Raw genomic sequence first — 15,287 nt, forward strand, 5'->3', positions numbered from 1 at the left:
TCTGAGCAAAACTTACCAAAAAACAATAAGAGAGGTGAGCAATTAAAGTATATAAGCAGACGTTTTCACATATGTAGTGAAAAACAGTTTAGTGAATGTTTTAAAGTACATACAATTATGTAATGCAGATTTTTAAAAATGTCAAAGACAACACATTGGCTTTTTATTTATTTTATTATATTGCATTACAAAATAAACTTTTGGTCCTTCCTTTTACAGCCTGTTTTTGGAAATACTGTGTTACAAACTAGGATTTAATCTGCTCAGATGGACAGAGGACCAACACACCTTATGTACAAACATCTAAAATGTATGCTTTTGTTTTTCCCCATAAAGAAAGTCCACCCAGCCGCTGTTTGACATTGTGAATATTGTTTTATATACAGTAATTTGAATGAATGTATTTTTTATCATGAATGAAAACTGACCTAGAACTGCAACTGTAAAATAAAAAGATACTCTGGGTTAAACAGATCAGTTGTAAGATTTATGTTTTTAAACAAATCTTTCATCAAAGCTCTGGATATGCTTCACGATCACATTAAAAGAGAAAGACAAATGTGTGATGTGTATATTATTAATTTCATTTTTAAGTGAAACCTAAAGAAAGCAGTTTAATCTCTTTCTTAAACAATCCTAACGTCTAACAATGGAGTCTATGTGACTCATACATCCATCACAATAACCCTTAATACAAAACAACCATTACTGCCACATTACTCACTGACTCCAAACTTCTACCTCTACAGTGTTTTCAGCTTATTCTTACGGATGTTTAAAAACACCCTTTCAGCTATACATTACATATAACCGAATACACCCTAATGAATGTAAAATACATACACAAATATGCACAGAAACATTACATATGATATTGCAGTTAAAAGCACAATTCTGTTGACTGTTGCGCTCAAGATCATCTGCAAAGGATCCTAACCTCTAAAACGACCAGAATAAAGCCTCTTTGACAGTAGCAGTCACTCAGAAGGGCTTTGAGATCACAAGCACAATGAAAGTACATTAGCAGACTGTGTGTGGTGTGTTTTTGGCTTCAGCTGTAAAAGATTTCCACACCTGTGAACTACAACTATGTAGATGGCTATGCACTTGTATTTACACTATTTCAACAGTTGATCACAATATTGCTTCGTTAATCTGAAGTTCAGTTCCTCATGACCACACTCAGATAGGCTTTCTCGATTTCAATGTCAGCTGGACAGGTCTGGCTGAACTCTTCTCTCTCGTACGCATTCTGCAGGTAACGCCACACTCCCATGAACTGAGGAGGAATCTCGAAACTACAGTACTTTTTGGCAGCAACCTACAAAACCAAAAAACAAAAAAAAAAAAAAAACAGAATAAACACATTTATAAATCGGAAGTAGCTTTATTAGATCACACAGGCCTGTGAATGTATAAACCACAGAGGCGTATCACCTTGATGACGTGCAGCTTTGGTAACAAATTGCAGTCTGCCAGTGTCAAGTGGCTGCCATCAAGGAACTTTCTTTCGGATACGATGACGTTTCGATCCAGCTCATCCTGAAGCGGAGTATTCAGATAGTCATCCAGGCGCTTAAACTCTCTCAATAAGGCTTTTTCGTGGACTGTGGAATCAAACATTAGAGAAAAAATATTCAAGAGTGATGATAGCCTAAAGTAGGCTATACTATAACCTAATTGTGAATTCACAATGTCATAGATACTCATTTTGTTTTGTTCCATTATGTAGGCCTAAGTGTAATGTAAATTAATCTAATTATGTACCTACGTATTTATAATATCATCTGGATTCAGCTTTACTGATACAAAGTAAAAATCTTCATATTACTGTTTACAGATCACCCAGTTTCTATACTGGCAGGTGAGGATTTTCAATGACTCTTTCTGACCCTCAATAACCAGTATGTGGCGACAAATTGCTGTCCTTTGAGTAATTGAAGCATTGAGTCATTGAACCGATTCATTTCAAACAGCTGATTCATCTTGAAGCGACATACGACTATTTTATTTTGAACGAGTCATTGAATCATTCACTGAACCGATTTATTCAAAACACTGAATCGTGCATGATACAGCAGGAACAAGGCACTTCAGTAATGTCGGGAATAGCTGTGGCTGTGTTTGGAACTTGCAATATTGTTTCTAAAATGTAAGTTACTCAATATTAACCTTTTATGTAATGAGCAATTGCATAAAAGCAATATCACACAATAGTGCTGAGCAACTCAAATAAGGTCCTAGAAACGTCTCAAGCAGATTTCGCAATGGTTTTCTCCGCGCTGACCATCAAGCTGGTGACTTGTGGATGAGAATGTGATTCATACTGTCACTATTTGCTACAATACGGACAGTAGATAATAAACTTTCGTAACTAATGTTACTGCACTTTCAGATCCACACATTTTGAATTAGCAAACAGCAACATGACGCTGTGGCTTAAAATGTAGTTCTGGACACTGAGTTGATATGGCTGTGTAAACAAGTAAAAACTTTTTTTTTTTTCATTTCATGTATGACTTGTTTGTGAAATGAAACTTACAAGCATTGTTTGGGCTGTTCTTAATGAAAGCGGAGAACTTGGCAAAAATGTCAGCACCGACATCAAAAGACTCTTTGTAGCGGGGGCTGAGATGAGGATAGCTGATAGGATCAGAAAGAGACATATTTATACTTCATACACCCAAAACATGGACAATCAACAATTATGTGCACAATTATGCTGACGTTAAAAAAAAGTCTTTATTTGTCTTAAGATTGTCTATATACATAATGCTATAGGGTTTTATATAAATAAATAAAAAATTAGTCATAGGCACACTATTAAAAATGTTGGAGTCTGTAGGAAATTTTATGCTCATCAATACGGTTTATTTGGCCTAAAATACAGCTATTTGATCATATACTGTAAAACATTCATATTGTTTTTTTTTTTATGAATAGAACAATTAAATGCATGTTTGCTGAATAAAAGTAGTAATTTCTTTCAGTGCTGAATTTCTAATATCTTTGGAACCATCAATATAAAATAAGTCTATTAGCAAGAAATATTCTGAAGTACTGGGTGGCAAGTCTTTGATGTGGATGTTTTATTACAGCAATGTCAATAAATTAGATAATATTTAAATGAGCGCAGCCATTTGACAGAATAACTCTAGAACAATATGTTTATGGAACTTTTTGTTAAAGTGAAGACGATATGTTTGATATGGCATTTACATGACATGCACATGTACCGGGGAGGGGCGAGGGTGGTCTCCAGGAACTCTTCGATCTTAATGAAGTCGGTCTTCAGTGTGCCATTGTACAAGAGGAAAGGAGGGTTGGTGCCTGGAGCTAAGTCTTTTAGCTCTTCTGGCTTCCTAAACAACACAGGGTGGAGCAAAGCAGAGGGAGTGTAAGCCACGGGGCGCGGACATGGTCAATATGAAGTCATTTATTGTCTTTGAATGAGAACTAAAGTGATTAATGCTGCTTTAAAACAATTTGAAAGTCAATTTAATAACTCAAAGCACATGGATATGGGAGTGTCCAGCTGGTATATGGATGAAAGCTGCATTTGCTTTAAAAGATTTAGTTGGGAACAGTGCAATTGGAAAGTTCTCACTGCCTTGATCATGTTTGTACAATGTACACCGTTCCCATCCCCACCACCAGTGTTATCAAACTCAGTCCGGTGCGGGCCCACAGTTCCTCAGATTTCTCTATTTGTCTACTGAATTCCATTCCATTAGCCTTATCGTCATGTTTCAGAGATATGAAAGCTTCATTTGACACTCACTTCCTCATGTCAACAGTGGTTACCGTGAACCTGACTCCTTTCAGCCAAAGAACCATGAAGAGTCTCTGACAGAAGGGACAGTTCCCCACATTCTCTCCATCATGACCGGCCTTGAGTTGAAAAAAAAAAGATAAATCCATGGTCAGTATCACATAAGCACAGACTAGACCCTTAGTCACATACTCATAGACAGAGAAACACAGACTGTAGATTTCCTTCATGTTCTGTTAAGATTGACCGTACTGTTTTTATGCTTAGAATCCAAGAGACTCATATGTTAAATATTTATAAATGTCTTTACAGTAACTTTTAATCAATGTAATACATCCTGTCTAAATTAAAGTATTAATATCCTTCGGAGAAAAAATTGCTAACCCCAAACTTTTAAACAGTACTTTATACAAGTGATTTGCTTTCTCCACAACTTTCCATGTATCCAGGTATGTTAAACTGTTTTGAGAAAAAAAAAAAAATCTGAAGAAAAACAAAGTTATTGGCAACTACTGGTTTCCAGCTGGGACTTTAACCGGATATTAAGTTTAAAGTCATTTCCTTTAACCCTAAAACACAACACAGTGCAATTCATCATTTAAAATACCAGTAAAAAACGTGTTGAAAAACAATACAGATTTTTTTTGTTTAGAAAGTAGCATAAGGAAGCGATAGAAGCCTGTTTCCATCACTGAATAAAAAATAAAACAAGTTAATTGCTTAGGAATTACGAGTTCATATCCTGCAATTCTGACTTTATAACATACAGTTGTGAGTTCTAAAGTCAAAATTGCAAGTTATAAAGTCAGAATTTGGAGATATAAACTTGCAATTCTTTTTTTCTCAGAATTGCAAGTTCATATCTCACCATTCTGACTTTATGAAATACAACTGTGAGTTATAAAGTCAAAATTGTGAGTTATTAACTCGCAATTGTGAGTTATAGTCAAAATTGTGAGTTATAAAGTCAGAATTTAGAGATATAAACTCTCAATTCTGATTTATTTTCTTGGAATTTATATCTCTCAATTCTGAGTAAAAACAAAATCATAATTGCGAAATACGAACTCGCAATTCTTAGGAAAAATAAAAGAAAGAAACTCTGAATTATGACTTTAATTCTCAGAATTGTAAGTTATAAAGTCAGAATTGCGAGTTATAAACTTGCAATTCAGAGAAAAATTTTGAGATTTGTGAGATAATTACCTTGTTTTATTTTTTATTTAGTGGCGGAAACGGACTTCCATAGAAAACAGCATTTGCATTTACTGTTTACATTTGCATTTGCTGTTTATATTTGCATTTGCTGTTTACATAATGTTTCAGACTGCTGCTTTATTTTTTACAAACCATTTTCTTAAATGTACGAAAATACAGTCAGTATGTTTTTAAGATATTTTTGACCCCAAGCAGTCTGTTATTATTAATGGATAGCTTTTATTTTTAACTAAATGTGTTCCTCCCGTCAAAAAAAAAAAAAAACCCAAAGGACATAAATAGCCCATGTATTGTGTGGGTGTGGGCGGACAATTCAAGAGCTTGATCCAAACAGAGGAAAAGCAGGAATTTTCTAGAAGGTGGAGATAACAGATCTGCACAATGCTTCTGTCGCCCATGATGCACATCTTTTCAAGTAAGAACGTAAAAAAGTGAATTATAAATAACTGGGTGACCATCTACAAAGCTTTGATGATCTTTGGGATCTAAAAGTCACCACTCATCCATATCCTACTCATTTAGTTCATGAATTGTGTCTAGACTGGTAAAGCATGGTAATGGGATCTACAGTATAGGAAATGTAAGCATGTTTATGGGTGTGACTACATGAGCCAAGAGCCGTCAGTCTTTCTGTGTGTGTGTGTGTGTGTGTGTGTGTGTGTTTGTTGATAAGATGACCTCAGTCCTGACTGTATGTCAGATAAAGAGTAGCGTAAGCGAGAACAGTTATATATCAACCATACTATCCAGTCTTCACTATTACATGTGTTAACTGAGTTGACTGTGACGCCCATGTCAACCTCTGATTCATGCTGCCCAAATGAAAACCTTCCCTAACAGAAAGCACTAATAGAGTGTAAATCCACCATTAATCCAATTTTGCCAACTGCCTCAAAATGTCACAAGCTATTTTTTATTTTATTTAGTCTATAAGAGTGTGAAGGACTTTTTTCCCCTTGTCAATCAGAAATAAATTATGCTGATATCATAAGTGGAAAATAAGAGGCGAGATGTACAGTACATAAACTATTTTATTAGCTACAATCATTCAGTAAAAAGTTAGTATAATTCAGTGAGTTTAACATCATTATTCCAACAATAAGGATTACATAATAACGGACCTAATCACAGTCGACACGTGCTCTGTTGACACGTCCCCACCTCAATGTTCAGATTACTGGATCATTTAAATAGTTGATTATTAAATTCTACTTCTTATTAATACATAATTTTTTATTTTCAAAATATGATTTATTAAATATATTACAGATATATATACAGAAGTTTATTTAATATTGTTTTGTATTGCTATAATAAATATAATTTAAATTTGGAAATTATTTTAATTTGGAATCACAGTATCTGGCCAACTAAAACTAAAGTTTAACAACTGACCTTTATGAAGAGCTCAATTCGTGGTTCTTTATCTGAGTCTTGTCTGAGTGCCATTTTCTTCAGCAGGAAAACGACTTTAGTTAGTCGGGACCTCCTTGAAAAGTATTCCACAAATTACCAGAGAGCTGAAGATGCCCCAAAAGATTGGTAAGCAGCTGTGATGTGTGAAAGTTAGTCAGACTCTTGCTGTTTGTTGTCTCCCTCCGGCTACAGACTTTAAAGTCAGGAGGGAGGGAGGCTATGGGCGTGACCCCAGGATGGGCGTGACCCCAGTTATATAACACTGCTGCCAGAATGTGACAGAGGGCTCTAAAATAACTTTTCATTTTATCCAACATGCATTTACACTCGCAGTGTTATCTCTGAAGTGAAGCAAGGACCTGTGTAGACTATAAACACTTAACACAGATTTGAAAGTGAGAAAGTGAAAATCGTGACATTTGCCAAGTATGGTAACCCATACTCGGAACTGGTGCTCTGCATTTAATCCATCCAAGTGCACACACACACACAAGCAGGCTATTTATTTTTTAGTCTATAAGATGTGTGTAGCTGACCTATTACTAACATTCATCCCTCCCATATGTTCAATCACAATGTGTTTCTTTCAGCATTGTAATGTAGGGGCTGTTTATTATAAATCAGTTGAGCCACTTTAACTTTCACTTTAAAGAAAGCGTATAATGGCTTTCAGATTTCAGACCACAGAGCGATCACACAATCTCTCCTCTGTGTTTGAAAGATTCAGTTCATTTGATTCTGTTTCTGACTCAGTCTTCATTATCTTCTTCTCTGGAATTTTTCTAACTTCCAGTAACCCCTAGTTAAACTTTCAAAAACAACCAGATTTCACTTTTGAAATCAGTTGAGACACAGGAGAAGATGTGACAAGTGTCAACTCAAAATGTTAGCTACATTCCTTGGGGAACATTCGGGGAAGTCACATGTTTATATATAAAAATGTAGTTGGCATGGTAAAGTTAGTGTTCAGTATGTATAGTTTATATAAAACAACAGAAGTCTATTGCTAAGATACACACAGTTGTGTGCTGATGGACAAATGAGGGTGTGGGTATGTGATCACTCTCAAGGGATTGTTTGTTTTTTTAAACATATAGGTAGTTCCCCTCGTTCCCTGTGCAGTCCTCTTGAGTCACAGATGCGGTTTGAGTCAGAGGAAACAATTCTGTCATCTTATGGCTTGCCCTTAACTGCGCATATTAATATAAAACACTCTCAGAATAACCTACACAATAAAATTCATCTTGTATACCAACTGACTGAAAAATCATCTTAATTATAGTGACAATGTCATTCTTAAAAATGGTTTCAACCTATGAAAAAATCACTAATGGGAAAGAGTTTCATTTCCTCATTTAGCACACAGATGTTATATTAGGGGTACTGTATATATTACATCATTTTGGGGAATTCACACTAGTTTAACTATTTTATGAAAAAAAACTTCGAGAAAGCAAGGAGGCCTTTCTTCTTTCTTCACAAAGACTTCACAAAAGTGGACCATTTTAAAGGGACGGTCATTGTAAGAGCGGACACAACATTTGTGAGGCTTCTGATATTATTCGCTTCCAGTTATTTTTAGCTGTACAAAACAGCTTGTTATGCTGCTTTACATTGCTAACTTGTATTTCTTATCATATTATTTGTATGCATTATTTTAATTGTAAACACATTGGTTTGTAGTGCTAACCTTTGTCATCAGTATTATTCTAGTTATTTACCTAGTTATTTTTTTATTTTAATTATTTATTTCATATGGACATAGCAATAACATTGGACCAACCAGATGCATTGTTTAAAGTGTTATAGCACATGTGCTAATTTTCAACACCTGTCCATAGGGACTTTTCCCTATGGTTACTAATTAGTTACTAATGAATCAGAATAAAAAAGCTTACTCCTATGTTAAGTAAGCTAAAATAAGATAAATAAACAACATAGTGTACATCTAACTGACTATATTAATGATGAAGCTTGTCAGCCCATGATCCCTATAGAAAAAAATATATATGGAAGATATGTCAACTCTGACGTTTGGCTATATATCCTTTTTCTGTTCCACTGTAGAAAGAAAAAAATGTTTTCAAAACACCACAGATGAGTAAATTATGTCATTTCTTTAATGTTGAGGTGAACTCTTTAAAAGTTTAAAGAGGCTGGTGATAATACTGTACTGTTTATATAAAAACCAAGACCCTGACATGGAAACTCCTAACAAATTCTGGAAATTAAGTAAGTTCCATTTTGGCCAGCAGAGGAAATGAGCCGTGCCAGTTTACTCAGTGTACTCCCTCCTCCTGGAGCCAACAGGATACTATGAGTTACAGATCTGAGCTATGAGCTGTTAAGTCCACACTAGCTAACTTCTCATTCCTGTTATACTGCAGCACCGCAAAGAATATACCACCAAACAAGACTATGATGCAAGACTAAGCCTCTAATCTGATGTTACTGTTGCGATCACTAAGCAAGCATGTCAAAGGGCAGCACCTTATTAAATCAGCAATTAATTCACAAACATTCCTATCAGGCTCCAGACCAGTCTCATAAGTGGGGGTTGAATTTCTTTAACTCTGGGAGGGTGTTTGTATTGTCAAATTGCTGAGAAAGCTAAGACACAGCATATAGAGAGTCCTACACATTTTGTGTCTTCTGCTGAATAGGCAGCACATGTTCAGATAACGTACTTATAAAGACAGCAGACTGACTCAAGACTTATTTCCAGCTATGTGTATTTAGTTGCTATGGTGGCAAAGTTGCTTTTTCTAGTGTTTCTATAATACGGAAATGTGACACACTCACTAACCACTGACATCTCTTCTGTAGGCTGAGAGAGGAAGCACTTATCCTCAGATGATAGCCTATCTACAGGACATCCAGCAGCTGGGAACACACAGTGGGAAAATCCTTGCTTTATCTCTCGAAACAGAACCCCAAATGTTGATCATGAGAGCAAAGGAAACTAAATACTCACGCTCAGCTAATATCATTTCTTGGTTTGAGTTTTTTTTCTTGGGGAGAAATCTGATTTAATGGATGATAAAAATGCAAAAATAAATAAATAAATGCTAAACACTAAATCTAAACCTCTTAAGATTTTGTTTTTGAAAGACATCTTTTCAATAAGACGATATTACTGATTATACTCTAATTTTGATGCTATTTGATAAAAAATACAGTAATATTGTAAAAATATTGGGGAAGTCGTGGCCTAGTGGTTAGAGTGTTTAACTTCTAACCCTAGGGTTGTGGGTTTGAGTCTCGGGCCGGCAATACCATGACTGAGGATCCCTTGAGCAAGGCACTGAACCTCCAACTGCTCCCCAGGCGCTGCAGCATAAATGGCTTCCCCCTGCTCCGGGTGTGTGTTCACATTGTGTGTGTGTTCAGTGCTGTGTGTATTCACGGTGTGTGTGTGTGCACTTTGGATGGATTAAATGCAGGGCATGAATTCTGAGTATGGGTCACCATACTTGGCTGTACGTCACTTTCACTTTCATTTTACAATTTAAGATAACTTATTAATACATTTTACAATAGAATTTATTCCTCTGTTGCCAAAGCAAAAATTTTCAACATCACTCATTTTATTTAAAAAGAAATAATTTGTACTTTGTCACTTTTGATCGTATGCATCCTTGCTGATAAATATCTATTTATTTCATACACAAATAAAATATCTTATCTTATATAGATTTTTCTTACCCCAGCAGCAAATGTTTTTTTTTTTGTCTTGTTTTAAGTATATAGTTTTATGATATATGCCTAAAACAAGAAAATTAAGTCAAACTTTAGATTATATTATATTTATTACTAAATATTAGTAACATATTTTGAATTATTTATCATATAAATGTGTATTTTATTATTAAATGCATTTTAAAATATACAGTATTAAAACATTTGAGGTCAATGTATATGACACAAATCTTAATATCTTACACTAATGTCCTTTTCAGATTAAGGTTAATTTAATATTTTGACTTTTAAATAATACTAGAATTCTGATTTAGATCTGTGCTGTATGTTTGAATGGGGAAAAAAATCATTATCATCAGGGTAAAAATCAGGGTTGCTTATTAAAAACAGACATGTGAACTCTGTCTTTAATAAATAAATGGAAAACAAGCATGATAACCATCTAATTAGTGTGTGACACAAATGTGTGTCAGTGTCAATGCTGTTGAATGAGTGCTTGTTCTCCTGTCAGCACAATTCCACCGTTGACCCCTTTCTCCTGGTCAAGAAGTCAGAGGGCAGTAAACAGCCAAACAACTTCTTCTAGTTAAAAATTACAGCGCTTTGTAATGTGCATATGTCTTCATGGAGCTCTTGTTGGTCCTGGTGTTTCCTCTCCGTCGTCCTAGCTGTCAACACAAGGCAAACCTCATTAGCTCCAGATTTCTTTGGTAAGTGTTTTTCCCTGATTTTGTGGCTGTTATAGATGAAATTCAGCATGTTGTCTTGGAGCGGCCCTTTGAAAGGAAAGAGAACATTCTGTATTTTGTCTTTTATTCAGTCCTTGTCAACAATCTGTAGTGTATCAGCTTAAGAGAGATGCGTGTTAGGGTCACAAAACTGTCCCATCCTCCTCCATTGTTTGAGAACAGTCCATATACAGTAGGAAGGCAGTTATCTTCATTAACCCATTCTGAACTAAAGACAAATAATTTATGTAACATATAGTCTGAAGGTGTGCAAAATGCACTATATTTTGGACTTCAAAAGACATTAGAATCACCAAATATGGAGCCAGCTGCAGTGTTTGTGTCATCATTGTACCATAAAAGTCAGCATTTAAGTGTCCCTGACAAATGTTGGCTTTGTAATTCAGTTGTCCTGTATAGTGGCTTCAAGTATCAGCCGAGAATAGCTCATTGTGTTTATTTGTGAGAGTGTCTGTGCCTGGCACTGCATAACAGTGGGCTATGCAGATCCGGAATGAGAGAGGTACAGGCCAAACATTACAATAGCCACTGATCCAGTTCCTTCTCATTGAATGCTCATGGATATGGTCCAGTGAAGGAATGGAGCCCTGCATGTTTAGAAAGTAACAGTCTAGTAACCTGAGCTGCATGGAAAATTGGAGGATAAGAAAAAGGAAAAAGCCTCAAGAAAAGGAAATTTTCTACAGGATCCCTCATTTATGTTTTCTCCAGTTCTCAGTCCTCCAGGGTTCCAGACCAGTTATTGTAGTACTTTATTTGAAAGATTGAAACAGTAGTTGCAGGAGAAACCCGAGAAGAGATTTCTGCATCACAAAGTTTTAATGTCAGCCACACCTCGCAAGATTAGATAAGTGAGGGAGTTGGTTTGCCTATTGTCATTCTGCTGGATTTGCACTATACAACGGGCTTATAGAATCAGTACACATTAGTTGTGGTCTACAGTGCTGTTTTCTAAATGCATTCACAATAACTTGTTTGTACACTGAGGAGTGAAAGGCCTTTATCTCAGCAGTAGTGACGCTCAACTGATGTTTTGTCTGCAAGTGATGTCTGCATATATTTTCCTCTTAGATTACCTCCACAGGATCCTGAAGAACCACACTGCCCATGCGTGTGATGGAGAGACGCTGTCCATCAGATGCTCCACCAGAACATCTGTGGCTGTTCTCTAAGTGTATTTTATGGACGCCGTGTTCCAAGTCCATATCTATGCACACACACAACCCCAAACATAACAGAGGAAAACACAGACTGTACATCAACCACAGCCATTCAGGTATCTTTGATCTGGATTTACTCATACTTTAATTCCAGAGACAAAATAAAAATCTTTGGAACTCATCATAATTTATGAATTTCAGTCAGAATGTGTTTGTTTTTATGTCTAGAAAGTGTTATCTGAGTGCCAGGATCGGCGGGAGTGTCAGATTCCTGTGGTGAGTCCTGTGTTTGGTCAAGATCCCTGCCCTGAAACCAGCAAATACATCATTGTCTCCTACAAGTGCAAGCCTGGTGACAAACCTATATTTGTGCTTCAGCAATATTTTGTAACCAACCATGACTTCTACATTTACATGCACCCAGATGATCATATTGATGCCTCTTTGGATTAAAAAGGCTTGTTAACACCTCTGTCAACTGAGCTTGATCCAAATGAATTACAATCTAATTGAAAGTGTCCTGGAATAGTCTGATAAATAGGACCAGAATAATCAAATATACGCTTGCATCTTTTCAATCAGATTCGATAGATCTTGTTTTTCACACACCTAATGAGTTTCTCCTCTCCACAGAGCATCATCGTTCGAGAACGGTGTGTGAGACTTAGCGAATGAAGTTGGCCTGTAAGAATGACACAGTTTTGGCAATCTATTCAGCCACTTTGGTCACCTGGAGCATGACAGCCTTGAGTGCCCTCAAGAGACTAAATCAAAACTAGATATAAGTCTGAGACTGAAATAACTCACTTCTCCCATCTAGTGGGAAGGTTTGGCTACAACAGCAGAGGCGGCAAATTATGTTCAAATCCTTTTTTCCCATTGTACAAAGTAGAACAGAGATCATATTATATGAGACTATGCTTAAATGCTTGTTTTCTATTAGAGTGCTTGTCTCCGTCAACCTTGAGGAGGGTGTCAAGGAAATGTCATGGCAGGACAATCTGCTCTGTACTGACTAATGCTCACAAATTTGGAGACCCCTGTTTCCCTGGGACCAAAAAGCACATGTGAGTCTCCTTCACCTACGGTGAGTTTTAGAAGGTTAAGAGAAACTACAATCTACTAGCTTATTTATTAATGTTGAAGCAGTCATAAAAAGATTTACTTTTTTGTTGTGCTTTTAGTACCACGTTATCTACTAGAAGATATTGGACGTGGAAACATAGATCTGTTCTTGCTCTCTGATTATACACATGGTAAGAAAAATAATTATATAGTGGAAATTCTCTTTGTTGCTAATCTAATAAAAATTTTAATAAGCTAGCTTGTGTTAAAAAGATATCTTCAACCTAATAACTGTGACTCATTCCATGATTGATTATTGCATAGGAAAAAAATTACACTGCGGTCAAAAGTTTTAAATCACCTTGCAGAATCTGCAAAATCTTAATAGTTTCAACAAAATAAAAGAGGACATAAAAATTGCATGTTTTATTTATTTATTTATTTTACTTTATAGGTGTATACATATAGTCCACAGAACAAAATAATAGCTACATTTTTGAAGAAGATTACATACTCTTGATTCTTAATACTGTGTTGTTGCCTGGATGAACCATGACTGTGTTTTGTTTTATGATAATTGTTTATGAATCCATTGATTGTTCTGAGCAGTAAAGCTGCCCACTGTTCTTCAACTTACCAGAATCTTCTCCACCCTTTCCAGCAATGACTATGACTTTGAGATCCATCTTTTCTCACTGAGGGATTCATAATCAATTATTGCAAAAGTGAAACAATCACTTATGCTCAAAAAGGCAACACAAGGCATTAAGAGATTATTTTTACTAAATAAAAATGCATTTTATTATCCTTGTTATCTTAACATTTCTTTAAAGCAGTATGTAAGTGTTTGACCACAACTGCACATGACTCAGCTATATAACAGAACTGCAAGTCATAAGTTGTTGATGGTCTTTCTGACTGCTGGATCCAATCCCGTCTTCCCCCTTCACAGGAGGGTGGTAAACTGGTCCTGGTGTGTCCAGACCACAAAACATTTTCACCAACTCTTTGGAAATATTTTGGTCTGATCCAAGAATGTTCAAATGATTAGATGCCATTTTTATACTTAATATTATTCATCTTTCTTTTTTATGATCAACTTTTTGTTTCATTTTAAAATGTACACATGAATCTTATTATCTACAGCATACATATCAGTAACATGCATGCATGTAAACTACATACAAGTGCCAAAGCCTTGGAGAATAAACAAGTATATGAATGACTATATTTTTCTTCATAGCTTGCTAACATCAGCAGTCAGCATTGGCCTTCTCATATACTAAATGTGGAAGTATCTTACTACTTGATTTATCCTCTTGTTATTTATGTTGTTGATATTGTTTATTAAATTTAATTTTCTTCATCTTGGCCTTTTTTTTCTCCAAGGTCTTCCAGAGACAGTGGCTTTATACTTTGTCTCTGGTATCTGTGCTGGTCTGTTCTTTTTGCTGTGTTCAGTCTCAGATCCACCCTGATTAGAGATCTGAAAGACCTTGCCTCTGAGCTAGGAGATGAGCTCAAGTCCTCCCACCTTTTCGCCACCTCGTATGCCCTTACCGCACACCAGACGTGTTCAACCCAGAGATGATAATGACATTGGTGATGGAGGAGAGAAAGGATGAGGACAAACCTGAGATGCCCAATGGAGGCATCTGGCCTCATATCAACTCCAGTCCTTATGCCATGCACAAAATCAAAACATCATCTGCTTAATCTGGATGTTTTCTTCTTATCTGACTGTTTTCCTTATTAAAAGAAGCAATAATTACATGATTTAACATGAGTGAAGTCCAAGATTACATTTTCTTAAATGTGTGATGTAGATTGTGACATTGAAATCAAGGCCACCTGCTGATGTTTTTGTCATTAATAATTCAAACAGTTTTTTTTTAATGAATGGGGACGGAAGTCTATGATAGGTTTTCTTTGGTGTGCACATTACAAATAAAATAATTGTATGCTTATCAAACAGCCATCCAGGTGGAATTTGGCTTGATTTTTTTATTATCTGAAAACATATGTTCTGGGTAGTAGGCTACTGAAATAATAATATACTTGCAACACACAGAAACATAACGCAAGCAAAAGATCAATATATCCCTTTATTCAGATTTAGCAACAACTAGGCTATCCGATTAATGGGAGTGTTTTAACAGAAACTATGCAGTCAATATTTAAAAGTGCGTCGTAAAGCTTATGTGTTTT

The 15,287-nt window shown here is 35.8% G+C and overlaps 1 protein-coding gene and 1 long non-coding RNA gene across 3 annotated transcripts; one reads left to right on the forward strand and one right to left on the reverse strand.

The window, feature by feature from the left end:
* Nucleotides 1-157: 157 nt before the first annotated feature.
* Nucleotides 158-6,589, reverse strand: LOC113113916 (chloride intracellular channel protein 2-like). The gene is made up of 6 exons (XM_026280469.1): nucleotides 6,386-6,589; nucleotides 3,782-3,891; nucleotides 3,237-3,362; nucleotides 2,543-2,643; nucleotides 1,438-1,607; nucleotides 158-1,321 (listed from the first exon to the last, which is right to left on the reverse strand). Exons 1-6 carry the CDS (start codon nucleotides 6,437-6,439, stop codon nucleotides 1,163-1,165), a joined length of 720 nt encoding a protein of 239 aa, XP_026136254.1. The 5' UTR covers nucleotides 6,440-6,589; the 3' UTR covers nucleotides 158-1,162.
* Nucleotides 6,590-10,715: 4,126 nt separating this feature from the next.
* Nucleotides 10,716-15,128, forward strand: LOC113113919 (uncharacterized). 2 transcript variants are annotated; one of them, XR_003293650.1, is made up of 6 exons: nucleotides 10,716-10,815; nucleotides 11,926-12,130; nucleotides 12,247-12,290; nucleotides 12,648-13,101; nucleotides 13,199-13,270; nucleotides 14,469-15,128. It is a non-coding gene; the product is annotated as an uncharacterized LOC113113919 (long non-coding RNA). The 2 variants fall into 2 exon arrangements; XR_003293649.1 differs by having other exon boundaries at nucleotides 12,243-12,290; nucleotides 14,469-15,126.
* Nucleotides 15,129-15,287: the final 159 nt, after the last annotated feature.

This window comes from Carassius auratus, chromosome 14, assembly GCF_003368295.1.
Source record: "Carassius auratus strain Wakin chromosome 14, ASM336829v1, whole genome shotgun sequence".
Taxonomy (NCBI): domain Eukaryota; kingdom Metazoa; phylum Chordata; class Actinopteri; order Cypriniformes; family Cyprinidae; genus Carassius; species Carassius auratus.

Bases quoted from the DNA above. Each gene is read 5' to 3' on its own strand.
- LOC113113916 (XM_026280469.1), bottom strand. From the start codon at position 6,439: ATGGCACTCAGACAAGACTCAGATAAAGAACCACGAATTGAGCTCTTC. The intron at 3,892-6,385 runs GTCAGTTGTTAA...TTTCAACTCAAG, and splicing joins GAATTGAGCTCTTCATAAAG to GCCGGTCATGATGGAGAGAA. The intron at 1,608-2,542 runs GTAAGTTTCATT...TTGATTCCACAG, and splicing joins GAACAGCCCAAACAATGCTT to TCCACGAAAAAGCCTTATTG.